Raw genomic sequence first — 26,520 nt, 5'->3', positions numbered from 1 at the left:
TGTTCTTCATGTAGCATTGAGCGATTACGTTGCAAGGATATGTCGTATATTTTTGCAATACTTATTATCTAAGGGGTTTGTTTGTTTTCGAGGTGCAAAAAAGCTTTTCTTCTGACTTCGATGTTTTCTTTTCTTTTCTTTTTTCTATTTCGGGTCGTTGAGGGTGCAGACTGCAGGGAGGCTCTGTTTCCGAGTGATCAGCGGTGGCGACGATTGGAGTGGGGGGAGTGGGATTAGTAGTGTGTTCGGTAAGCAGCGATAACGGATAGCTAAGACGCGATGTGTCCTTTATGCGAAATCTGTTGAATTTTTTTTTTTTCGTAGAGCTGTAAGTGGCGGAAGTTAGTTCACAGGGAGAGAAGTTGATAGATGTCTGCGTAAAGGCTCCTGAGGCTGAGAACCTTCCAAAAGGGTTCTATTTCTTCTAAATATCCACCAATCCATTCGAGAGGCAAGCTTCAGCCGGTGCACGACATCATCTCAGTCCACAACGTGTCTTGACAACCTCTAGCAATCCTTCTTTTCCTTTCCTTCCAAGAAGGATCAACTCACCCCTTTCTCAACCCTCTCTTCTTCTTCGTCCGGGTCCCCTCTCTTCCTCTCTTTTCTCTTCCATTACAATTTCTTTCATTATCGGAATAAAGGAATCATAGATATAGAGGGTACTGTCCTCACCGGTACTTCTCAAAACCACACATCATGGCTTCAACACCCCCTTATCCACCAACGCCGCCCATCAAGTAAGTGACTCCCGGTTCTGTTTTCTGCTTTCGCTACTACAGTCCAGCTAACCGGCTTCTACTAACAGGCGGCAACTCGTAAATTCTTCCCAAATCGCCTCTTCTACACTTCTCAATCCTCTTCCGGTTCTTCTGCGATTATACACATGGCCATTCTTGGCAGCTTATCCGGCGCTTTTCTCACTATGGATGAGGCAGGAGAGCTATGACAAGTATTTTCAGAGTCAGGAATGGACGGTCTTGTACTTTTTGTCAACGTTTGGGTTGCAGAGTTTGATCTGGCTCGGGTGTCATTGGAGCATGGGCTGGAGGGCTTTTATCACTGGAATCAAGGTTGGTCTTTCTCTCACTGCGTGGAGAATTTGCGGGAATGTCAGCGCTAATATATGAGTAGGCATCGAGAGTTGAGGACGCGACATTAATTAGGATCATGCCCATTGAAAATGCTGGAGCTCCAGATATCTGTAAACTCGTTCGCGACAGGGTGAGTTTAGTTCCTAGAACTACTACTACTTCCGCGTGGCGGTTCTTATTTACTGATGCGGAATTCTACAGACTGGCGAGAAGGGAGAGATTTCATTCTTGTTCCAAAAGCGCCGCTTTCTTTACTCTCCCGAAACTGGCTCATTCTCACCGCTTGTCTACCCTGTTGACGAAGACCCAAAATTGGCCGATTACCAACTCACCAAGGGCTTGAAGAGCGAGAAGGTCGTCGATCGCTTGAAGCATCACTATGGTCTCAACTCTTTCGATATCCCCGTACCGACCTTCACCGAGCTCTTTCAGGAACATGCCGTCGCACCGTTCTTTGTTTTCCAGCTATTCTGTGTCGGTCTGTGGTGTCTAGATGAATACTGGTACTACTCAATCTTTACATTAGTCATGCTTGTCGCTTTCGAGTCTACTGTTGTTTGGCAGCGCCAGAGGACTCTTACTGAATTCCGTGGCATGAGCATTAAGCCTTACCCAATTTTTGTTCATCGCTCCGGAAAATGGACGGAAATCCAGTCTGACCAGCTTCTTCCGGGCGATCTTGTCTCCGTTGGGCGTACAAAGGAGGACTCGGGTGTCGCATGCGACATGGTCTTGATCTCTGGAACTGCGATTGTCAACGAGGCTATGTTGTCTGGAGAATCCACGCCTTTGCTGAAAGATTCCATTGCGCTTAGGCCTGGCGAAGCTAACCTGGATATCGAGGGTTTGGACAAGAACGCCATGCTTTACGGGGGAACAAAGGTTTTACAGATCACACATAATACTGCCAACCCTGATGATGCCCCTCTTGAGAACAAATCCGGTGTTGTGCCTCCCCCAGATAATGGTGCTCTTGCTGTTGTTACACGTACCGGATTCGAAACCAGTCAGGGTTCTTTGGTTCGCACCATGATCTACTCTACTGAACGTGTTTCCGCCAACAATGCCGAAGCTTTATTGTTCATTCTATTCTTACTCATGTTCGCCATTGCTGCAAGTTGGTATGTCTGGACCGAGGGTGTGCAGAAAGATCGCAAGAGAAGCAAGCTTTTGTTGGATTGTGTCCTGATTATCACTTCTGTTGTACCCCCGGAGCTCCCCATGGAACTCAGCTTGGCTGTGAACACCTCTTTGGCCGCTTTGAGTAAATACGCTATTTATTGTACGGAACCTTTCAGAATTCCATATGCCGGAAGAGTTGATGTCTGTTGTTTCGACAAAACTGGAACTCTTACCGGTGAGGATTTGGTTGTTGATGGTATTGCTGGATTGAACCCAGGAAAGGATGGAATGTCAAAATTGAGAAAGGTTGAAAACGTTGGTGGGGAGACCACCCTTGTTTTGGCTACCGCGCACGCACTTGTTAAGCTTGATGAGGGTGAGGTCGTTGGTGATCCTATGGAGAAGGCTACTCTCACTGCACTCGGATGGACTCTCGGGCGTGGGGATATCCTAACCAGTAAAGCTACTAGCGCTGCCCCCGGAAGTGGTTTCTCAAACCCGGCAGGGACCGTTCAGATCAAGAGACGTTTCCAGTTCTCTTCGTTGCTCAAGAGACAGAGTTCAATTGCTTCAGTCCTGATTAACCGTGATGGAAAGAGATCCAAGGCTACGTTTGTCGGTGTTAAGGGTGCTCCGGAAACGGTTCGAAAGATGCTTGTTGAGGTTCCACCTAACTATGAGGAAACCTTCAAATACTTCACTCGTCGTGGTTCTCGTGTTCTTGCTCTCGGATACAAGTATTTGGCAACCGAAGGCGAGTGGGGCCAAGCTAAGATCAATGCTTTGAAAAGGGAGGATGTTGAGTCTCAACTCCACTTCGCCGGATTTTTGGTTTTGCAGTGCCCGCTGAAGGACGATGCAAAGAGCACCGTTCGGATGTTGAATGAGAGCTCTCACAGAGTTGTTATGATTACTGGTGACAACCCGTTAACTGCTGTCCATGTTGCCCGTGAGGTGGAAATTGTCGATAGAGATGTCCTGATTTTAGACGCTCCTGAGGAAGGTACTTCCGGTGATCATGGTAAGTTTAATCCAAGCACTCATGTTTAGAGGTCGATTCTAATATCATGATAGAGTTGGTCTGGAGAAATGTTGAAGAAACTGTCATTATCCCGGTCAATCCAAGTGATCCTCTCGATAAGGGAATTCTGGAAAATAAGGATATCTGCATCACAGGTTATGCACTTGGGAAGATGCAGGATCAGCCAGGTGTCGTTGATTTATTGAGGCACACCTGGGTCTATGCTCGTGTTTCACCACTTCAGAAGGTACCAGATCCCAAACTATATTTAGGTTTTAATATGTGCAAGGTGTTAATGTCGACTGCAGGAATTTATTCTCAACGGACTGAAATCTGCCGGTTACACAACTCTCATGTGTGGTGACGGGACCAACGATGTCGGTGCCTTGAAACAGGCTCATATTGGTGTGGCACTCTTGAACGGCTCCGAAGAGGATCTCAGGAGGATCGCAGAGCATTATCGCATCACAAAGTTCAAGGAAATGTACGAAAAGCAGGTATCCTTCACCAAGCGATTTAATCAGCCAGCTCCCCCACCACCAATCCATATTGCGCACCTCTACCCTCCAGGACCCGGAAACCCGCATTACGAAAAAGCTATTGAGCGCGAAGCGACCAAGAAGGGTGTTTCTGCCGCAAGCCTCGCTGCAAAGCAAGAGGCTAGCAATATTCCAACCATTGTTACCCCTGGCGCGAGAGCCCTGCAGCAATCCCAGAACCCGGCCAATAAGAACCAAGCAAATGCAAACGCTGCTGCTGCTATGGCAGATAAAATGATGAACTCCATGATGGAGATGGAAGATGATGCTGAACCACCCACTATCAAGCTTGGTGATGCTTCGGTCGCTGCACCTTTCACTAGCAAACTCGCCAATGTCGTTGCTATCGCCAACATTATCCGTCAAGGAAGATGCACCCTGGTCGCAACTATCCAGATGTACAAAATCCTTGCATTGAATTGTTTGATCTCGGCCTACTCTCTGTCAGTTTTGTATCTTGAGGGCATTAAATTCGGTGATGGACAAGTTACTATTTCTGGCATGTTGATGAGCGTGTGCTTTTTGAGTCTTTCAAGGGCAAAGCCTGTTGAGAAGCTTGGAAAAGAGCGACCGCAGCCAAATATCTTCAACTTCTACATCATCGGCTCTGTTTTGGGACAATTTGCAGTCCATATCGTTACCCTGATTTACATCTCTAGATTTGTCGCCAGACTTGAACCGTAAGTTTCTCATCCTTATTTTGTATCTTTCCTGGGTAGCTGCTAATCAAAGATAAATAGACGTGATGAGAACGTTGACCTTGAAGGAGAATTTACTCCTAGTCTTCTCAATTCCGCCATCTATCTTCTCCAGCTCATTCAGCAAATCTCTACCTTTGCAATCAACTACCAGGGCCGTCCTTTCCGTGAATCTATCCGCGAGAATAAGGGAATGTACTATGGACTCATCGGTGTTGCGGCCGTTGCCTTCTCTTGTTCAACTGAGTTCATTCCCGAAATCAACGAGAAGCTTCGTCTTGTCCCGTTTACCTCCGAGTTCAAGATGACCATGACTATTGTCATGATACTCGACTATGCCGGTTGCTGGATTATCGAAAAGGGTTTGAAGCGTGCGTTTAGTGATTTTAGACCAAAAGACATCGCGGTCAGGAGAGAGGATCAGGATAAAAGGGAGGCAGCCAGAGTGCTGAAGGAAGAGAAGGAAGCTTTGGAAGCTAAAGAGAAGGGATTGGCTGTTCCGGGGGCAAAGCCTGGCTTTGCCGCGCCGAGGTAATGGGCTGGGTTTGACTACTATAGAATATATATGATGGACCCCAGATAGTCGCTGTGAGGAATTATTTGTTGTAAATACTGTAGAACTTTTTTATTGTTCCCTGATCGTATTTTGCGGGGTTAGGGTGAAATTATTGCCTCGTATGTATGCAGCGTGATGTGCCATGCTATGACCAGGGCCCAAGGCCCGGGGTATTTGATGACTGCAGTTTCTGACGGCTGGCTCTGCGTTATGTATGCAGAGAAGATCATCTAAGCTCGAGCCCAGTGTAAAATTAATTTACTCTAGCTGTATGGGAACTACATGTAGTTAGCCACATAGATAGCGCCTCCGCTTTGAGATTTGCGGGGCGCCAAAATTCTAAAATTGGAACTAATTATAATCCAGGATATTGCGTGGGCGTTGCGTCTGATAACGAAGTCCGCACTGATTACTCTTCTCATGGCAAAGTATCGTATGTTCTCTCGCCCATGATTTCGATAGAGGTACATGTAGATAATATTAGTGAGGTATATAGAAATTGTAACAAATGGAGGTCCAATGTCGTTCTACAACGGCCCGTTGGCTTATACACGTATATACCGTGATCTTTCCCATGCCTACGTATCCATTTGGTGATTATAGTGGCTATAGCTTTATATATCTCGTGATTGTCGATTCACTCCTCTTGAAGCTGCACCTTAAATGACGTTGAAGCTATAGGGGGGTTTTTTTTTTATTAATGTACATATGATGGCGTGCATCGGGAGTGTGGGTAGGACAACACCATTTATCAGGAATCATTGTGCAGAGTGCAAATCACAGTGAAAATCGGGCCGTTCTAGCCCTTACCTCTGCGCCAAGAACTTGGGGATTCGTTTGATAGCTAACGGCCTTGAGCAATGCAATTGAGTGTATTGCAGTCTCGCCGTAATAGATCGTGATAAATAGATTGGCATCACCCTGCAGAGTCTGGAGTCGTTTTGGTGAAGTTTTCCGTTACAGTGCTGGTTTATGTACGCCATAATCATGATCGTGAGACTGGCAGCATTTGTCCTGTAGAAAACGGTTTCTACCGGCGATCCTCTGGCTTAACTCGATCGTTATCGTCGTAGTACACATAAATTATGTGCATTTACGAGAGTTGAGCCTCGCCCGCGGGTGCTCAATGGATGACTGATCACGCTGACTTAATGCGGACAGAAGATATGTGTTCTTTGAGATCTTGGCTCCGAGATTCTCCAGAGACATTATGGTGTGAGATTATGTCCAGTGAGGTTGATTTGGTGGACGGGACACCGTACCGGTGAGGACGGACGAAATGATATTTGTGGGATGGGTGGTTAACGTGTCGACGGGAAAGTGGGTTGAAACTCCATGCAGTGCTCTTAATATATCCATGGTATTGTATTGTCGTGGGAGTAGGTGGTGAGTGGTGGCCTTTGCGTCACTTGAGATCACTCGGTGTTATTGGTGTCATAAACGTTGCAGAAGAAACCCTGGTAGATAAGCGATTCAGGGTACAACCTGTTGATAAGGCACGATGCTGTAAACGTTATCGGTTCAGTTTAGTATGAGGAGCTGTCTGCTGTGGTTAACGCATCTTGGCAGTTGTTGAAGGATTCGACAGACGTTTGAACTCTGGTGGCGATACTCATTGAATTATACCCTGTGAGCTTCGTGCAGAAGAGAAGGGCCATACTGGACAAATATAGAGCTCATCTCATGGCCTATGAAAGCTGCATTGATGATCCTTTACACCGTGCGAGGGCCGGGGTCCATTGTGCAGAAGCGAAGACCAGAGGCTGAAATGTTTGGGGCTAGGCTCGTCAGGGTCAGGGTGTCAATTATCTTGTCTCAGATTTGGGCGCTGGGGGGGAGGTCGCCCACAAACGCGTGTAAAACAAAAGGAAACAAAAGTGCAACCCTGAACATCATTGAAATTCGAGGATGCAATTGACCTATCACGGAGATCAATGAGAATTATTCGGTCCTTTTCCTCTTCTCATACCACCATGCCTAATTCTACTCTCTCCTCCCCAAAAGAAAAGAGGATGGGTCCCGCGTGTAGGAGTTTGATTGGATAGACCGCTCAGTTCCAATTCCAGTTGCCAGTTCGCCAGGGGGTGGTACTCTACTCTGTTGGGAGGGGGGAGTCGCTCAGTCCTGTTGCTGCCCGTCCGGTGCACCATTTGCCAAGGTGTGTTTACTTTTAATTTTCTTGTGGGTGAGGCTTGAATGGGCTTGGGAACTGGTAGCCCCCCCCTTTCCTCTTTCCAAGCGCAGAATCCCCCTTTTTTGTGGTGAGAGAACCGAACGCGCGATTGATCGGTTGCACCCGCCTGTGGCCCTTTCTTTCTACGCCTGACTTCTCTCCCCTTTCCCTTTCTAACCTCAACTTACTCTCTGCACACCTTCGTTCGGTGCTTTCACTCCCTTACTCTCCCTCTCTGCCACCTCTCTCTAACCCACCCCCCTTCTTCCCTTTCACTCCCTCGCTCGCTCGTCTCCGCACCTCCCAGCATACTGGTTTTGGGCTGCCGGTTATTTTTTCTTGCTTCGTTATATACCAGATCCCGGCAACGCACGAAGGTAACATTTTGACATTTCTTTTAGCTTCTTCAGTCCTTAATTGAAGAGGTAGCTTCCTTTCCCTGGCACTGCTTACCTACTTGCTTCGTTTGTTTATTATCTTGTTCTTTCTTTCTCTTCTCGCTTTCACTCCCCATAACGTTCCGGCAATTGTTCATTTTTGTAGGTACTACACACTGCTTTCCCGTGTGTCTACGTGGTGTCTCCTGACCTGCTTTTTACCTCATTTGTTTTTTTGAGTGCTGTTTCCCCTACCCAATTGTATTGAGGCTCCATAATCTATCTTTTGTTTGCTGTCATTGCCAGATTGATTACCTGCATCTAGCGGGTATCGTTCTTTTCATTTATCTACCGCGTGTTGTGTCCGTAGCTAACAATAAACTCTGATCTATAGATTCTTCCCCCACCTTATCTTCCTTCGACCGCATAAGCACAAAGGATTAAACTACAGCACACCATGGGTGAGTGTGCCTGGCCCCGGGATTCAGCAGCAGCAGAGTAGCAGCAACAGCGGTAGCGGCATAGAGAGGGCAGGAATACAGATGCGGGTTGAAGATGATGGTAATGGATGTCAGGTGGATCATCAGTGGATGAATGGATGGAAACGCGATTCGATGAGGTTTCTTGATAAACATCAGCCAATCCCGCTTCGAGCTGCATCCAAGCATCGCCTGGCATCTACTTGACATCATCATCATACCTATATAATACTCATCTGCAGCCTTACCCCGCTGTTGCTTCTTCTCTTCTCCAACTACCTTGTCGAATAAAAGAAATGTCAAAGCTAATAAAATCCTCTTTGCGAGCTACAGCTGTCGAAAGTGAAATCTCGCCCCCCGAGTCCCCCATTCAGTCTCCTAGTGGATCACCTCCACCTATCCCAGTAGCAGCTCAGTCTACCAACCCTAAGCTGGCAGCTCAGGCTGCTGCCCAGGCAGATGGCAAGAACATCGTCAGGCGGAAGTTGACCGGATATGTTGGTTTCGCCAACTTGCCCAACCAGTGGCACCGAAAGAGTGTCCGTAAGGGATTCAACTTCAATGTTATGGTTGTTGGTATGTGTTATTTTCATTTTTTTCATTTAAGCTTAATTTTAGTCGTGGCCCCTTTTTGGCAACCCCTGAACATTTCCGAAAAAACAAGGGAAAAAAGCAGAATGAGATGCCCTCGGCTACTCGCGTCACCAACGAAGAACAACAATTCTAATTCGGTTAATTGCAGGTGAATCTGGACTGGGTAAATCTACCCTCGTAAACACCCTGTTCAACACCTCCCTCTACCCACCAAAGGAGCGCAAGGGACCTTCGCTCGACATTATCCCAAAGACCGTGTCTATCCAATCCATCTCTGCCGATATTGAGGAGAATGGTGTTCGTCTACGTCTTACTGTCGTAGACACCCCCGGCTTCGGAGATTTCGTTAACAACGACGAGTCATGGCGCCCTATCGTTGATAACATCGAACAGCGATTCGATGCTTACCTAGATGCGGAGAACAAAGTCAACCGTTCTAACATCATAGACAACAGGGTACACGCCTGTGTTTATTTCATTCAGCCTACTGGACACGCGTTGAAGCCCTTGGATATCGAGGTTATGAGGAGACTGCATACCAAGGTCAACTTGATCCCTGTTATTGCAAAGGCCGATACTTTGACAGATGAGGAGATTGCCGATTTCAAGAAGAGGGTATGTTTTTTGATATAAATTTGTTTTTATGTCCGGATCGTTTGGCTAATAGCTCCTTGTAGATTCTTGCAGATATCAACCACCATCAGATTCAGATCTTCGAGGGACCCCGTTACGAGCTGGATGATGATGAGACGATTGCCGAGAACAACGAGATCATGTCCAAGGTCCCCTTTGCAGTAGTCGGTGCCAATAGCGAGGTCACAAACCCTGATGGTCGCAAAGTTCGCGGTCGTCGTTACCCTTGGGGTATCATTGAGGTGGACAACGAGGAGCACTGTGACTTTGTCAAGCTCCGCCAGATGTTGATTCGCACGCACATGGAGGAGCTCAAGGAGCACACAAACAACTTCCTGTACGAGAACTACCGTTCAGAGAAGCTTACCGCTATGGGTGTTGCCCAAGACCCGAGCGTGTTCAAAGAAGTCAACCCAGCTGTCAAGCAGGAAGAGGAGCGAACGCTCCACGAGCAGAAGCTCGCGAAGATGGAGGCGGAGATGAAGATGGTGTTCCAGCAGAAGGTTGCAGAGAAGGAAAGCAAGCTCCGACAATCAGAACAGGAGCTATACGACCGCCACAGGGAGATGAAGGAGCAACTCGAGAGACAGAGGATCGAACTCGAGGAAAAGAAATCCAGGGTCGAGAGTGGAAGACCTCTGGAAGAAAAGGGAAAGAGGAAGGGTTTCTCACTACGTTAGAAAGAACTAATTACCTCTTTTGTGATACCCAGTTAGTTCGGAGGGGAGTTGTTAAGTGGATGATTGGTGGCGGTAGTAATTGTAGCTTCTTGTCTTTTGTCCTCTCCAAGAGAGAGCTGATTGATAGTGAAGCTGGAAACTTGAAAAATTCTACGAAAGCCTTTCTTCTGTTATTTCTTTTATGCTGTTTACAAACGCGACCCCCTTCTCCGCAGCCTGAGGAGGGGCTATTCTACCTTTCCTTGTCTTTTGTTTTTTTCTTAGTCTTTATTCCCCCCCCTTGATCCGATCTAGCCTCGAATGTCCACCCTCTTTTTTTTCCTTTTCCTTTTCTTCTCTTCGTCGCTGGATTTAAAAACCGTGCTCTTATTTGAATATTACTATTTCTTTGTAGTGTTGAATCAGAACTCTCAATTCTCCTTTGTCATCTTTGTGTGTTGAAACTATCTATGCAAGCGTTGAGCAAATAACTGCACGGTGGATAGTTGAGTTGCGTTGAGCAGAGTTTATGTTGGGATATTTAGGTGGACGGATGGTTGGGGCGTGTTGTAGGTTAAGGGTGGGAAGGTCGAATACAATTAGCAAAAATCGTATTTTTAAAGTTTAGTGTTTCTCCCCTCGGTTTTTTTTTTTTTTTTTTTCCCTCCTTCCTTTCCTCTGGGGGACCGGGCCCGTACTGTGTTCGGTGCTTGTAGAGGGGAATATACGGTGTTATCATGGGGGGGTATTAATTATCAAGGCTTGTTTTTGTAATGTAAAAGTGGTTACGCTGCCTAATTCGATTTTTTGACTTTCGATGTTGAGTCGATAGGATTGGTGGTGGTAGTCCCTGGGGTTAAGGTTATTAAGGATTAGAAATTGACTGGGGTTCGAAGATATAAATTGTCTAATCATATTCACGGACTTTGATCCTTCTGATGTCTACGACCATATTGGGTAGTGATACTACAACCAGTATAAATGGCCGAGTGATATTTCGTGCAAATTGACTCCGACTTTGATCAAGGATTCTATTATTCGTAGCGGAGCGGACACCACCACAACCGCTCAAATTCATATAACCGCTGAATTTGAGGACTTCGCTGACACTGTCATTCAGATTGAAAATAGAATCAGGAAGCTGCTGTGTAATCGTCACTACTTTGATTCGCAAATTTGATGCTCCATAATCGACTTCCCCGTAACCCAAAAAACCCAGATAGCTGGACCTGCGAGGATAAAATAGATTGCTAATACAGAGAAAGCGAGCTTGAAAGAGTCGAAAGTTTTGCCGTAACACTCCGGCGCCTTATCTGCCACATAATTCACGATGACCCCATTATGGCTAATCACGGAGTATGAGCCCAGAAGCATCAGAAGAAAGTTGAACGGGAGCCAGATCGTAAGCCAAGCCCGCTCGGAGAAGGTACTGTCCCCCTTTTCAAACCGGGTTAAGACGACCACGAGGATGAATGGCCCACTGATAACACCAAGTCTAGGAATTGGCGGATGATTTCTAACACGGTATCCCTGGTGTATTTCCGGCGAGGTTGTAACGCTCCCAGCGTTTCAAGCCCCTAAGATCGTCCCTAGATGTCAAATCGTGTTCGGCGTGCGAATGAGAGGGTATGAAATCTTACTATCTGACGATAAAATGGGTTATTGGACTTATTGACTATATTGAACTCCCAACCGCCTCTTTCTGCCTGCTCTGGCGAGACGTATGTTCTTGAGCCTTTTCGTGAAGGATTTGATACAGGTTTTTTGATTTTACCGACTGTGCCATTGAATTCACAGCCCTTATTTCTCGCTTCGTCCATGAGGTCTGATTCTAGCAAGTAATAACATGGATATTCTGGAGAGCAGATAGCTGCCAGGAGGTTGAGTAAAGACATGAGGATAAACGGGATTCCAACAAAAGTGTAGGCACCGAAGCCAGCAGTATTGAACTGAGTCTTACTGTTTTGGTAAAGACTTATCGAGGAGTAGATAATCTGAACAAGGGATATCGCAGGTTTGACGAAACTGTGATTGCAAGGAAGTTCAAGCTTGAACTCTTTGGAATTTTGTGCATTCTCGAGGGAGAGTTCTTCGACTTGATATCGACCAAGTGCATAAAGGGCGTACTCATCCGTCAAACAACGGTTTCCGTGAACAGTCCTCAAGTTGATCTTGCGGCATGTTTGTTCTAGCACGAACAGTCTATAGTCTAGTTCATGGAATTAGAATTAGTAGTGTTTATGTTCAAATTGTGCAGTTGAGTGTTAACATGTTTGTAGACTTACGGGAGCGATTTTTCAAGCTAAAACGATCAACGTCTCGCTCATGGGTCACATCACCTGCTGTCATCACCACTATTCCACGGGTTGGCTTTTTAAATTGCCAATTTTTCCCGACAACGCAAAGAGCTTCTGCTCTTGCTGCTTGTTGGAGTGGATCCCCTACCCAAATTGCGCCGCGCTTGATTATACGTAGTGCTCGCCCAACACCATAATAAGGGACTATCAATGAGAATAGTGCCACCTCCAGATATTCCATGACACTAATTCCAGGAGAAGCTGGAAGAGTCGCTGTATGAGCTAGGATATTCACAAGGAAAAAGAGTCCAACATCGGTCTATTTCGCGTCGCGGCAGCTCAGGGATTCGTTAGACATTGTAACTTCAAAGAGAATCGATGGGGAACCTAACATAGAATCCAAGGCTACCAGCTTCCTTTTATCTTTCTTGCACTTTTTGAGCGGCTGAGGGGTTAGCACTGGGTGAGAAACAAAAAAAAAGCAATTAAGTGGCGTATTCACCCTACATATTGCTATGTGGCTACTTGCCCATTATCTTTATCTACTTTACGTTATTCTAGGAGTGATCATCCTCATAACGTTGAAGGTAAATACTTCCCTCGTTACACAGTATTTAGGTACTGAGAACCTCTTGAGTATGAAGTGGGGGCGAAAATGCGGCCCTACTGCAGCTCTGCGGTTTGTAGGAGCCACCGAACTAGTCAAGGTTAACCTTCATATGCGCCCAATGTACATTCAATGTGCACCATACATAGATGGTGTGTCAAGCACGTAATAAAGATTTTACTCTATGTAGGCATAACTCCATTTCAGACCGATTATGCTTAACTTAGTCTCGTTCACATACCCTCCCACTTGATGGTGGGCAGAAAGCTGTTCGTACGAGGATGGCTTAACTTCCCTTAATCTTGGTAATCGATAAGGCTTTCAACTGGCGGATGCTACTACACTGCTTCGAATGAAGATTGAAATATTCCCATCGATGATTCTTTGGGTGAAGTGATATCGCTGTTTGTAAGGGACAACTGATGTTCAGATAAGTTATTGAATTGCATTTCTAGTTCAAGGACGAGTCCCCCAAACGTCTATAGAAATAAATGCTTTTATTGACGTGTATTGTACATGAATAGACTCAAGGTATACTTGAGGGTAAAAATAATATCAATTTTAACAATTGACTATTAGCCTTAATCGCGGACTCAAGGTTCACCCTTGATCCGTCACAACCTGCCATTGGCCCGTCACATCCTGCCTTATCTGTGCAATCAGCCAGCTACGGATAAGTTTAAAGAGGATGTAGAGATCTCCAGACTCGTTCTGATTGAGAAAAATCTTTGCTGTTGTTGATAGGGCCAAGTCGGGCTTGAGGTTGTACCTCATACCCAATGGCATAAATTATAGTGTTTTATTCTGTTGACCAAGGCCTTTAGCTCACGAGTGTCATCTATTGCTAGTAGAAGAGAATCTCAGTTTTGTCTTATTGATGGGTAGTTGATGTCGCCAGTTATGTGAGGCCTTTACCATCCTAACAGGATCGTCGTGATCTCATGACACCATTAGTTAGAAAGCGAAATCGGTGCATCTTTGATAAGGTCGCTATGCATATATGCTAATTGGCTAGATAAATTAGATGAATCAAAATACAATCAAAAGATGAGGAAATACAACGTACTAATGATGAGCAATGTATTCATGTTGAGCCAGATTGTGACGCCTGAGTTTTAGTCCCATCACTTATATCGAGTATCGCTGAATATAATCTATTATAGTGCAATCGACCAATGAAAATATTTGAGGCCGGAATTTTAAGATGAGAATGGTATATATGGTAATCAAGCTTATTAGATGGGGTACTTTCGTTCTGACCAGCAGAACTGCCCGCTGGCATGGTTAGTCTATGTGCCTGCTTTGCGCGTTGCAACCGCAGCAGGAACCATAGACCAAACAAGCATTAGGCATATACCACATTTAACTTAGTGTATTGAATTAATATTGTTGTTTTTTTGTTTGATCAATTGATCGATTCTTGGATTCTAGCTCGGTGTGTTCTGTTCTGCGTGTTCTATTCTGCCTGGGTGTTCTGTTTGAATATTTATTTGAATGCTTGCTCTGCGTATGCTGTTCTGTGTTCTGAAGTAATTGTCTTTCATGTAATCGTATTTGAATGTCTATTTGAAGTAATCGTGTTTGAAGTAATCGTGTTTGAAGTAATCGTGTTTGAAGCAATCGTGTTTGAAGTAATCGTGTTTGAAGTAATCGTGTTGCTTGCCTAAGTTGATAGGGATAAATAATGGTGGTAATGATGGTGGTAAGAGTTTCCTAGGATGATTTTATGTCTTGTTAGTAATTTATTGATTAATATGAATGAAGTTTCCTATACATATGTATACATACCCAATTGCAAGTAATAGTGATGGAGGCTTGGGCATAAGCCTACGAGTAGTTTATTCTGCACGCATCAACAATTCCAATCGTCGAGTTTTAGAGTCTGAGACATATATCAGTTGTTAGAAATAGTTCTTTTTTTCAATAGAAGTTACTGCTGAGCCTTTTTACCATTGTACTTTTGTTGTCCCGTGACTGAAAGTATATCCCATATCGATATCTGTTCGGTTATAGGTGAATGTGATCGATAAAGTGTCAGAGCGTAAATGCATAAACGGACGATCACATAAAGACAGAGCCAGGCTGAAACTTTTTTTATATAAGGATGTACCATAATTAATAAATATCTGGATGCAAATAGATGAAGAAGAGGTTGAGGGAGTAAGCTATTGATAGTAATTTAAAGGAATAAGAGGTATTAATGAGATATATAGGGATACGAGTGATGATACGTGGCTCACGCGGCATGTAGCATTGAAGTTTCTGGCACCTAGACAGTACCAGAAGAGGCCACAATTACATGTAAATTCCTTCTATTACGGTGGGACTCGTCTTGCGCTAAATGATCTTCTCGTTAGAATTACTCATCCCGATTCAACATGATGTGACGAGTGATAACACGTGAACAGTTAAACGTCGGGCAGGTTTGCCTAAAATAACACCTGTATAGTACGATACAGGGACGAAAATAAAGTATCAGATATGAAAAGTATATCAAAGCATGTAGCTAGCTAACTTGACTGATTATATATTTATTTATGTTACTACTTGAGCATTTATCAACAATCTATACGTAGATTAGAGCGCTATAGTTTTATACAGCCCGGACAGCAACGGTTCTGACAGGCTGTGAGCTAATATCCCAAACCCAGGTCCAGTTTAATTAATATCCCCCCATTCAAGTTCCCAATTCGATTACGCCAGCCCCGACCCCATCCCAAATAAGATATAACAAGAAAGAAAGAAGGAAGAAAACAAAAACACCTCTCATTTCCCGTCAAGCCCATCGAGCCCAACCAGACACGCCTCCACTACTCCCATAACCACATCCATACCCGCGCCCTCCTCCCCATTCTCAAAGATCTTGAGCTTTCCCGCGCCCCCACCCACGCCACCGCCAACCACAAAGCCTCCACAAGCGATCTTCAGCAGACGCAACGCGTCAACCTCGATCCCCATGCTCCCTCTCATATACCACCCCAGGCCCTCAAAAAAAGCCCCATTCACACCAACTCCAGTGGCCAGAAGCTTCAACCCACGTCTATAGAAACCCTCTATATCCGCACGCTCTACTGTTACCGTTATAGCTTTCAATGATGTCCCTGCTGGAGGTGGAGGCGAGAATACGAGCTGTATACTCGTTCTCCCTCCTGTCCCACCAGCAGCCATAGTAGTTTCAAGCCATGACTCCAGAAGTGACTTAAGGGTCTCGGAGTCAAGTGGGAGTGGTAGTGCGAGGGTATCGAAAGTCGTCGAGAGGTAGTTGATTAATATCTCACGAAGCAATTTTGGTAGGCGGGTTAGCAAAAGTGGGAGAAGTGTTGTTGTAGCTGATGTAGTAGTTTTGCGTCCAGGAGGTGGCGAGAGCAGGAGGGAGGTATAGGTTATGTTTTCATATATGAATTCAATTGCGACACCACGGGGTGTGTCTTCATCGTTATGGGAGAAAGGTGTCCAGGTTACTGATTTTGGGCGGCCTGCGCGCGTAAGTGTTGTGTCGGACTGGTCGTCGATTCGCACATTTCGTAAGCGGTCGCCGCGGAGGAGGGAGAGGAGCGAGCGTGTGTGAAGCTTGGGGTCTTGTGAAGAGCCGGGAGCTGGAGGAGTGTCGGGGGAGATTGGTGGGAAGGAGTTGAGAGGCGAGAGGCGGTGGAGAGTATATGTTGTGTTGTAAAGTGGAGATGTCATTGCTGGTAGTTATGGTTGTGGATATGTCGAATTGAGGGGGTGATATCGTGAGATGATGGTAAGTTGGTATCAATGATTAAAGTATGGGGGGGACGCGTTGTGTTCGGCCGGATGCGGGAGTTGCCGTGCAGCTGAGGCAGGTACAAGAGATTAGATGAGATGCGATTGCGCAGATTACAGATTAAAGATTAGATTCCGGTTGATAGTAGATGACTCCAAGCTGTGAGGGCCAAGATAAGAAAAATAAGAAAAATAAACAAACGTAAAGGAAATAAAGCAGAGAAAGCTGGGGAGGTTTTGTAACATCATTTGTCTCACTTAACTGTCGTCACTCGAGTCTCAGGTGTTGTCTCCATTCACATGACACCATCCCGCCTGACACCAGGCATCACTTTACATCACACGAGTTTAGGGGTACGTAACGGTACACCTTGGTGTCTTTTGATGATAAATGACCACCTTTTCATGTTTTCTTTACAAATATCTGGTAGATGCGAGCAGAAAGTCCAACTCAGAAAGGCAACACTGTTCTCTGTTCCCCGAGCCAAGCAGATAAACCAAGTGAGAGAGGGGTTGAATCCAGGTTACCAAACCAAAATTGGATTAGTACGGCCGCGGCCAAAGAATTGAACCGGCTAAAAAGGGTGACAGTAAAAAGAGATCAAAACCGTTGATGAGCATTACCGGGAAAAACCTGTTACATTTGTTACATGTGTTGCGCTTTGAAGCCAATATCAAAAAATCACGGCAGATGAACCGAAACAAAAGATCGGAGAGATGGGTTAGGTCTTGCTGGGGATCGAACCCAGATTACGGGAATCAAAATCCCGTGTGCTATCCATTACACTACAAAACCTTCTGTCACGCTAAAAAAAATAGCTCAATCTCAAGCTTTTGAGTCGATCGCTATGACTACGAGAAACAACTACTGTGTACAAAAAGGCTCTTTTTCCGAGTTTTAACTTTTTCTTATGCTGTTATCTATAGTATCACAACTTATCGGAAACTGGAGGCTTCTATCAGTACTGTACTCCTGATAACGTAACGTTAATACCCTTCGAAGAAGCATATTTCACGGGCCCTAGGGTCTCAAACGAGATTACAATTCGGAAGTCCCCTATGTTGAGCTGTGTACACTTTTCTTGGTGCCAATTCAAGTGATAGAAAATGGACTGTCACGTGGAGAGTGTCCACCATGCCCAATCAGGTTAATACGTGACCGAGTGATGGGATATGATCTAACTTTATAAAGTCGAATTGCGGCCTCCAAAATATCTTCTAGACATGCAACTCCAAGTCAAATCTCTGTAGAGAAAAGTTACAAATCATTGCTTGTATACATTTTACTCAATATAGGGTTAAATTTAGCTGCACATCATAGGTTTGAGGAATCGGAGCAGGCATGTACATTGCTTGGATGACCAGCAGAGAAGGCCATAATACCTCCAAAACAACCGTATTAGACTAATCAAATCTTGTTGACTATGATAATCTGCCAAGATTGATACTTGAAGCTGTTGCGAATGCCGCTACCAGGACTGGTGATCGTCTCTAACGAGTGAGAACATATGATTAAGAAGTTACACGTGAGGCAGACTAAGCTCATAGCATATGAGAACCGCACATGACATGTTACCTGGAATGATATTAGTGAAATATGCTCACTCAGAGTCCTGTTGGCAAACACTGGCAGTCAACGAACGTTCGTCGGTTAACTGGTATTAAAACGGTATCCCTTCGTCTGCCGAAAAATGCTTCCCACCCTGGGGTTTAATTAATGCCAAGAGAGTACTAAGCCTTTACTCACAGATCTCTTTGTTTATCTTTCTTATCAGCTAATTGATCCTTCACCAAAATTACGACTCGCTATTATAAGATGGGTAGATAAATGTATCAGACTTTTGAAGTTTTATTTCTAAAAAAGAAATTACGAAAATCTTAACCGTCAGACATTATCATAAGCCCAACCCAATAACCCACCCCCCCATAGACATGCGAAGATTGACCTTGCAACGAAGGGCAGAGCTAGTAGTAGCCCTAGCTCCGAGAATCATTATAGATATGTAAGCCTGGCCATGGCCGCTACGAAAATTGAGTATTCCCAAATATACAAAGCACCAACAGGATAGCGCTCAGCAAGATGTAAGAGCAATCCAGTTGCTTACTGTCGCAGGTTTTATGAAGCGTGGATAGTTGACGAATTACCTGATGTAGCGGCCCCAGTGCAAAACGGTGTCCGTGAATAGTCCGAGCGCTTCAAAGGACTCCAACATCGAGACGTAAGCGAATTCCAAGCACATGCCTTAGTACACAATCCCACGTCACCTAGTATTTTAACAATAACTTCGTTGATTCAGGCAGGAAGTTTCCAGGCCGTTAACCATGGTCCATGCCAGGGTATCATCACGCGGAGCCATGACGTACGTCCGAGAAATTGCAAGTACCACCAACGACATACGCCTTGCCCTCAAGCCATAAGCTTACGAGTCTTCTGCACTTGGTTGTCCCTGTCTCCAAACACACCACTCAGAACCCGAAGCACCAGCTGCTCGTGTTACAGTCCTAAAGAACGAATCTCACCATCAGCAATACAAACTGCACATCCTCACAGATCAGCCAACCAACATTCCACCTGGAAACATCTCTTGAAGCCAGAAGCACCAGCTGCATACGCTACCCCACCAACCCCAAAAGCCAATCCCACCACCACCAATCCCCACCTTACATCCCCACAGACTTCCCAACTCCAACTTAACCTCCAGCCGAAAGCACCCCTTGGAGCTAGTATCATGCCTGCTCACGTTCAAGCCAAGATCCGTAAGGCGAAATCTTACTGTGTAGAGACACCCCGCTGACGCGTAGCCTTAGTTTGCTTCCAGCAGTCGAGCCATCGTTAGAGTTTGCCCAAAGATTGAATATCGCGATGTCTCTAAGTTTTGTAGGGCTGGTGATATTGACATGTCGCATTCATATCAGGTCTATCTGCATGGCTGAAGGTGGCTACCTACTACTACAACAGGCATCTCCGGAACTCTGGAACACACACAGCAAACAACCTCGCCAGACACTCATCTCACTCATCTACCAAACACACATACACAACTGCCAAGAACAATTAAGCCAATCTTCTCAACCTTAAAACGCCCCCACCACCCACCACCCACAACCAGCCACCAGCCGCCACACCGCGAGTGACGCACCATGATCCGCGCTAACCCAATCCAGTAGTACTAATACGGTAAAGGTACATAACAACCCAGCCGTTTTTGCCGGTCGGAAACCGGTTTTGTAGTGTAATGGATAGCACACGGGATTTTGATTCCCGTAATCTGGGTTCGATCCCCAGCAAGACCTTTCAAATCATTATTTTTTTTTTTCACATCCATTTTCACACCCTAAGCGCCCTGTGTACTTTTTTTTTTTTTGCGGATTCGATTGTCGTTTCGCTTACGACTGGGAAGAGTGGGGGGAGGGAGAAACGTCGCGGTCATAAAAAGCGGGGTTTTCTTTAGCGGGGGGTGGGCAGAAAAAAATCTGACAAAGAAAAAAAAAATTAAAAGATGAGGTCTTGCCCGGAGTCGAACCGGGATTACAGGAATCAGAATCCTGGGTGCTAACCATTACACTACAAAACCATATATTCGCTGACTCAATTGCACATTATGTTGCATTTTTCGGCTGTGAGCTCCAACACCAACACAGGTTGCGTCTTGGCTGAGCCAATGATCGTGGTGGTGCCCGCCGCCTCACCTCTGATAGACTTTGCGGTCGTTTTACAGGTCCAGTGTTCTTTTTATTAATACCTGCAACTACGAACCATCTCTAGACCGAAGACTCAATCCTCGTTTTTTCACTTTTTTCTTAGGATAGTTGATTGCTTCTTTCAGTTACATAAATGGAAACCGACGCAGCAAACATCGCGATCACAAACACAGCGAGGAGCAAGCATACTTATCACAATCACTCAAAAAAGTCACCATTCAACCCAATGTCACAAAAGAAAGAGCCTTTTATTCCAGCTATGGATTTACGCAACCAATCACAAAAGAAAAAAAGCCAAGCCCACTCCACCCTACGCCAACCCCGAGTGACGCCCCATGACCCCTCTACGCCATGCCTCCATTCGCCCTGATATTCTGGCCATTCACCCAGCCTGCCTCGGGCCCGGCCAAGAAGCCCACAACACTCGCAATCTCCTCGGGAGTACCAATTCTATTCATCGGGTTGAATCCGGCAATCATCTTCACGACGGCCTCGGGCTTTCCGTTATAGAAGAGGTCTGTGCCCGTGGGGCCGGGGGAGACGGCATTGACAGTGATAGCGCGCTTACCAAGGTCCTTTGCGAGCACGCGGGTCATCTGCTCGATTGCGCCCTTGGTGGCGTTGTAGAGGAGGTAGTTTGGCGCGACGGTTGTGGCCACCGTGAGGGTTGTGGAGAAGAAGATGACGCGGCCGCCATCGGGGATGTGCGGTACTGCGGCCTGGAAGAGATCGTTAGCATCATATCAAAAAAAAAACCAAACCAAACCAAACCCCCAATGAAGGCGAGGAAGAAAAAGGAAGAAGAAGAAGAAGAAGAATTACCTGAGTAAGAAAGTACGGCCCCTTCACATTGACGCCAAACGTCCTATCAAAGTCCTCCTCAGTCGTTCCCGCCAAATCCTTCATCGGCAGCACTCCCGCATTCAGGACCAAAATATCGATCTTTCCAAACTTCTTGACCGTCTCATTGACCAAGCGTTTACACTCGGCCACGCTGCTCACATCCGCGCGGATGGCGTGGGAGGTTGCGTCACCGAACTTGGCGACGAGGGCGTCGGCGGGGGCGCTGTCGCGCGAGTAGTTGATGACGACGGAAGCGCCGGAGGCGTGGAGGTTCTCGACGATGGCCTTGCCGATGCCCTTGGAGGCGCCAGTGACGAGTGCGATTTTGCCAGCGAGAGACATTGTGGTTGTTGGGTTGTTTGTTTGAGTGTTTGTGGAGGTGTTGGTTGAGGTTGTAGAAGTGGTGGTAATGTGAAGGGTGAGGAACGTAGTGGGTTTGAGTACTTTGTAGTAGAAGAAGAAGCTTGAAGTTTGCTGCCTGTGTGTTTGTGAGGACTGATTGAGTGCTGTAGAATGATACGTCCTCCTCTGGAAGACACGAACTCTTATATACAAGCACAAAAGCAAGCACCAACCTCAAAGCCAAGTTAACTCCAACCAATACCCAAACACTCGCTCCCTCTCCGTACGAGCACAACACTATCTCCATATTGCCCACCCACTAACCCCACCATGCACCACCACGACCACCACCATACCCCACGCCACACCCCTACCGCACTCCCACCGCACTCCCGCCTCACTCTGTGCCCTTAGCTTCACTTTCCCGCCCATCCCTGCCCCACACCCGCATCTGTCTTCCCGTTATCTCCGCTCCCCCAACCACACCGCTCTCCCTAGTAGAAAACCTAACCCCGAGTACCAAACTTCCATATTCGGAGTTAAAAAGCTTAATCCGCGCGCCCGTTTTCCCTTTTCGGCTTTGCGGCTTTCGTCATCCCCGGTGTGGTTGTTGTATCACAGGGTAGGTATAGCAGAGTAGGTAGGGATAGTAAGCTGGGGTTACACAGGGATATAACTATGTTGGATCACAGATTATCACTCGAAATATGCTAGAGAAAATACTTGAAGTTTGTGGCTAGCTACTTAGCCAGCGGGTATTGGAGTATGTAGAGGGCTAATAGAGGCGCGTTTGGGGCGCTGATTCACGGTGTACATGATGTGTGTTGATGACTACTAGTCCAGAGGCACTACATATGTCTGGGGATTAGCAGCGGGTGCGGCGGGGTAGGTTTGTTGAAATATGATTAGTATTCAGTAATAGGTAGCAACAAAGTCGTTTATGATAGACGGCTTTTGAGCCTCACGCCCGGCCGAAAGCTTGATGTCACATCCTAATTCCAGCAGCTCTGATTCCAGTTTCTAGAAACACTCCGACGGTTGCCAAGCGCGCGCCTCTCGGTTTTCTTTCGTACGGTAACGGCCCCTACGCATCCACTCCGTGGACCAAACAGCCTCTGCGCAGCAACGCTGCTGTGTGTCTAGAGTTTAGACTCCATCAATCGCAGCCTCGGATTTAGGAACTGCTCTTTCCCATCCCACCTGTCCGTCCTGCACCTGTCGTCGTTGTTTGATCGCCATGGCCGGCCAGCCAAGCTAGCTAGCCAGTACTGCAGTGCGCACCGGGCCCAGCCCAGGAATACTCAACTCAACGGCCGGGGCATATATGTATGCATAACGCAGGGAACATCCCTCAACGCTATGACCCAGTAGTACCTTCAAGCACCGAGTAAAACGTCTACACGTACGGTCTATTTAATAGGCGCGCCCTTAGCCATGCCCCGGCCTTCGGCCCCCGCTCCTCTTGGGTTTTTGAATAAAAGCCTCCTAACGTCCCCCACGTTCCCAACTCTTTTACCCATCTCTTGCCCGACCCAGCCGCCTAGTTCCCGCAACCATGGCTCGTCCATAGCCTTCTCGTCGCCATGCGCACCGGGTCGTGTCTTGTTCTCCTCGGTCGGGTCGTCTAGCACGGGAGTGAATTGGGGAGTCTGGCTGGTGGGTCCGCGGGGACGGGGAAAGTCGCGATTGGGTGGGGAGATTGGCGCCCCGGGGGGGGGGGGGGGGCGACGGGGCTGGTAGTGCGTGTAGTATTTGAGATATCTAGATACTCCCTCAAATATTAAGGCTGGCCCGGTAGGACCCACTTACGTTTCTTGGGTCTGGAATTTGTTCGATACCGGAGCTCAAGCAAATATGGCTCATCGTTTTTGCATGTAGGGCATTTTTGGATCGTGGATATCTGTCACATATGAGAAAGTAAGTCATTTCAAGAAGGGATGATAGCGGTTATGGTTCCCGCTTCTACTTGAACGGCATATTGCTGTTTGCGATATTGATAGCCTAGTCACACGTGCAAGATATGTCACTCATACAGCCGGCCGAGTCTATAGTAATCTCCTTGCAAGCTCCTAGTACTGTAGCTATTGCACTTTCCAACGTTTTGGGTAGTACACAAATGTTTAAAGCGGCCGGTATTCATACATATGCTGCTGGAGCAGAATTCGATATTTCCTTCCTCGTCTCTCTGTTCAACATATGCAGAAAGATTGAATGTTGAACCGCCCACGCCAAAGCCAGCCTTAATATCCCTCGAGTGTGAGAGTGTGAGTGAAATGATTCTGCCCTTGCGATTGATTTGGTAAGATCGTACACCGAAGCCTGTACGCTGGCTTCTGAGTAATATCCCTCACAGTACTAGTACTCTTTAAAGTTCTGTTTACTGTTTTTTCAGTGACTATCATGGAGGAGAAATGCATCAAGGGTGACGGGCCAATTAGTTGATTTTCTCAGCCAGGAGAAGGCCAAATTGTATCTAACTGAATCCTTTGACCGGGAATTCAGCACATTATCGAGACTAAAATAGTGTTCAGAGCTCCGGGACCAATGCCCTTGCTTGCACGAGATTCAATGTCACCGGCCTTAGTGGTCTATTGAAGTTTTAAGAAATGTCCTATGGAAAGAAGAAGAAAATAACAATTGGACTTGAAAGATGTCAGGCCTAAAGCTTCGGTGGTTGTATCGCTATCATAATATCAAGGTAGGATCTATTCCAATCGAAAGAGGGTTAGAAAAATTGAAAATACGGTAGGGAAAAAGGAAAAAAAATCGACTTTACCAATTCCAATGTTTGGGACGGTATTTTAGACATGTGATTTCTGTCGATGTGTATTAGTAGTTTCGACCCGATGGTTGGGATGTCAAAATGTGGGCTTGGCCTATTAGACAACTGGATCGAAGTCCCAGATCAGCAGGCCATGGGTCTTTTGGCCTTGCCTTTTGGAAGTAAGGAGTATCTACCCTATGAGAGGTCATCCGTGATCGTTACAGAGTGATTAATCAGTAGGTAGTGCGGACCGTGCGTCCACCTTATCACTATCACCATCTATTGATTGGCAGTGGTATCAAATGCCAAACCCTCATTGCAAACCCTAACCAATCCAAGCCCTAAACCAGAAATAACAGGAAATTTAGAAACCCGAGTAACCTGCCGATCCCCGGCCAAACTAATCAAGTTCCGCGGATGTGGGTTCCTAAGATCAATTTCAATGATCGTGATGTAATATCTAGAGGAGCTCGCGAAGCCTTTAGGGTGTTATATCCACCCAATAAACCAGGGAAATCGAAAGATCTATTCCTAAACAGTAAATGTACTGAGCACTCAGGTCGATGGTATTTTGTAAGGCTTTCGTATAAAACTCAGACCTCCCAATTGCAATGTCACCCCGCGGTCCGCAAGGCTTCGAAGTTTCGAGCGCTATATGCCATGTAAGAAGGATGGAGGAATGTCCAGATAGGGCTAATTGAAGAATGCACCGGGGTAGATGCAGTAGATCATTATTGCCTGGGCTCACTCACAAAAGAAGGATATTATCATTCCCTGCCCAATTGTAAACCAGGAAACGTAAGCAGGACCCACCCAGAAACGCAAGGCTTTAGAGTATTATCCATGTATATAACGAAATCAAACCTGTTTCTGACTTAGCACAGGAAGAATCAGACGCTGAGTAAGAAATTAAAGTTGTTGTACTACTCACTATCGCGCATAACCATACATACAATTTTTATATAGCCGCGCCTCCCATGAAGCTCTCCTCTAAAAAAAAAAAAAAAAAAGGTCAACCTAGGCCATTATCAGTAAGAATTCCCCAGACAGCCCTGAGGCTCAAGCGAGGCATCGGAAATCGCCCAGATCTCGCTCAAGGAACCCTGGCAGTGCGGAAAGAGATTCCGCTGTAAGTTATAGGGTCAGGGTTACGCCTTGAGCTATTGCAGTCGGTGTTGTGAGCGAGAGTATCTGTAACAGTGCTAGCCGTTATCGCAATAGATGTAAAGTAGTTGCGATCCGATCTCCTACTAGAGTTTGCATGGACTATTGTAGTTAGGTGTTCTGAGGTAGAATGGAGGTTGAATTTAGTGGTTTGGCATGATGTGACGTGTAGTGTGGACACAGTTGTTGACTCAAGCTGGAGAGGACATCTGTGAAGGTGGTTAGGAGGTGAATGCTTAGCGACCCAGATCCCTCCCCTGTCTTTGATGCACCACACGTGTATCTCTCCCTTTCTGTGCTCATTTGAACACGCGTAAGTCTACACTACATAACCGCAAGGGGGTGAATTGATGGCGCACGGCGCAGTGAAATAGAAGGGAAAGAGAGGTAGGTAATCGCGTGCCCATACTGTTTTGTGTAGATATCTGCAGAAGTTGTAGTGAAGCCTAAGAGCAAGAAGGAAGGAAGAAGAAGAAGAAGAAGAAGAAGAAGAAGAAGATACTACCTACACATGATTGCATAACGGGAGTCGTGACTTGCACTTGCCGACATAGCATAGAAGGGTGCGCTTAGCTTTACTGAAAGAGCAAGGGACAGGGATGAAAATTAACGGCCAAACTACTGCAGGCGTGTACGGAATAGAGCTACATACACGCTCCCTCCGAGTGACGACTGATGGGCCACCAAACCTATCAGTTTTGGTGAGAGGAGTTGTGATAAACGGACTTCACAGAACATCACTCGTGAGGTGATCTATCTCTGCAGAACACCGAAACATCCTACTCTTAACTCCGAGGTAGATATCTCTTACTCACCGCAATCTCAACAGATTTCACGAATTTGGAGGTTTAAATAAGGTGGTGAGTCCCTTCGTCCCTTCGTTCATCGGCTAGCAGGAAAAATATCGAGGAACGAACCGGTAGCTGAACAGAAACTTGGTGAGACGAGGTCGCGAATTGATACACTACACTCGTTATCGATAGCAATATGAGCCTTCAGCTATCTGTGGTTAGCCCTGGGTGGACTGCCCTGTCGTCGCTTAATTCCCTGGTCATAAATCCTCGGCAGCTGTCAAACGGGGCAGAGCCTCGACCTCCCTACGTTTCAGG

General features: G+C 46.2%; 5 protein-coding genes across 5 annotated transcripts; 2 read left to right on the top strand and 3 right to left on the bottom strand.

Annotated features, from left to right (window-relative positions):
- Positions 1-699: 699 nt before the first annotated feature.
- On the top strand, positions 700-5,009 carry H6S33_008895 (uncharacterized protein; the record flags this gene model as incomplete). The annotated part of the gene is made up of 7 exons (XM_044840819.1): positions 700-740; positions 809-1,073; positions 1,135-1,224; positions 1,296-3,237; positions 3,291-3,484; positions 3,546-4,456; positions 4,517-5,009. The coding sequence occupies 7 exons, from the start codon at positions 700-702 to the stop codon at positions 5,007-5,009; spliced, it is 3,936 nt and encodes a 1,311-aa protein (XP_044697710.1).
- A 3,346-nt stretch (positions 5,010-8,355) lies between these two features.
- On the top strand, positions 8,356-9,966 carry H6S33_008894 (uncharacterized protein; the record flags this gene model as incomplete). Its single annotated transcript, XM_044840808.1, has 3 exons — positions 8,356-8,635; positions 8,802-9,268; positions 9,331-9,966. 3 exons carry the CDS (start codon positions 8,356-8,358, stop codon positions 9,964-9,966), a joined length of 1,383 nt encoding a protein of 460 aa, XP_044697709.1.
- A 1,137-nt stretch (positions 9,967-11,103) lies between these two features.
- H6S33_008893 (uncharacterized protein) lies at positions 11,104-12,483 on the bottom strand (the record flags this gene model as incomplete). The annotated part of the gene is made up of 4 exons (XM_044840797.1): positions 11,104-11,382; positions 11,436-11,522; positions 11,586-12,154; positions 12,231-12,483. The coding sequence occupies 4 exons, from the start codon at positions 12,481-12,483 to the stop codon at positions 11,104-11,106; spliced, it is 1,188 nt and encodes a 395-aa protein (XP_044697708.1).
- Positions 12,484-15,615: 3,132 nt separating this feature from the next.
- On the bottom strand, positions 15,616-16,536 carry H6S33_008892 (uncharacterized protein; the record flags this gene model as incomplete). The annotated part of the gene is made up of 1 exon (XM_044840786.1): positions 15,616-16,536. One exon carries the CDS (start codon positions 16,534-16,536, stop codon positions 15,616-15,618), a length of 921 nt encoding a protein of 306 aa, XP_044697707.1.
- A 4,106-nt stretch (positions 16,537-20,642) lies between these two features.
- Positions 20,643-21,483, bottom strand: H6S33_008891 (uncharacterized protein; the record flags this gene model as incomplete). The annotated part of the gene is made up of 2 exons (XM_044840775.1): positions 20,643-21,017; positions 21,121-21,483. 2 exons carry the CDS (start codon positions 21,481-21,483, stop codon positions 20,643-20,645), a joined length of 738 nt encoding a protein of 245 aa, XP_044697706.1.
- Positions 21,484-26,520: the final 5,037 nt, after the last annotated feature.

This window comes from Morchella sextelata (assembly GCF_020137385.1).
Source record: "Morchella sextelata strain SCLS chromosome Unknown scls_3, whole genome shotgun sequence".
Classification (NCBI taxonomy): domain Eukaryota; kingdom Fungi; phylum Ascomycota; class Pezizomycetes; order Pezizales; family Morchellaceae; genus Morchella; species Morchella sextelata.
Note: the sequence above shows the minus strand (reverse complement) of the source record. Positions and strands in the feature narration are given on the sequence as shown.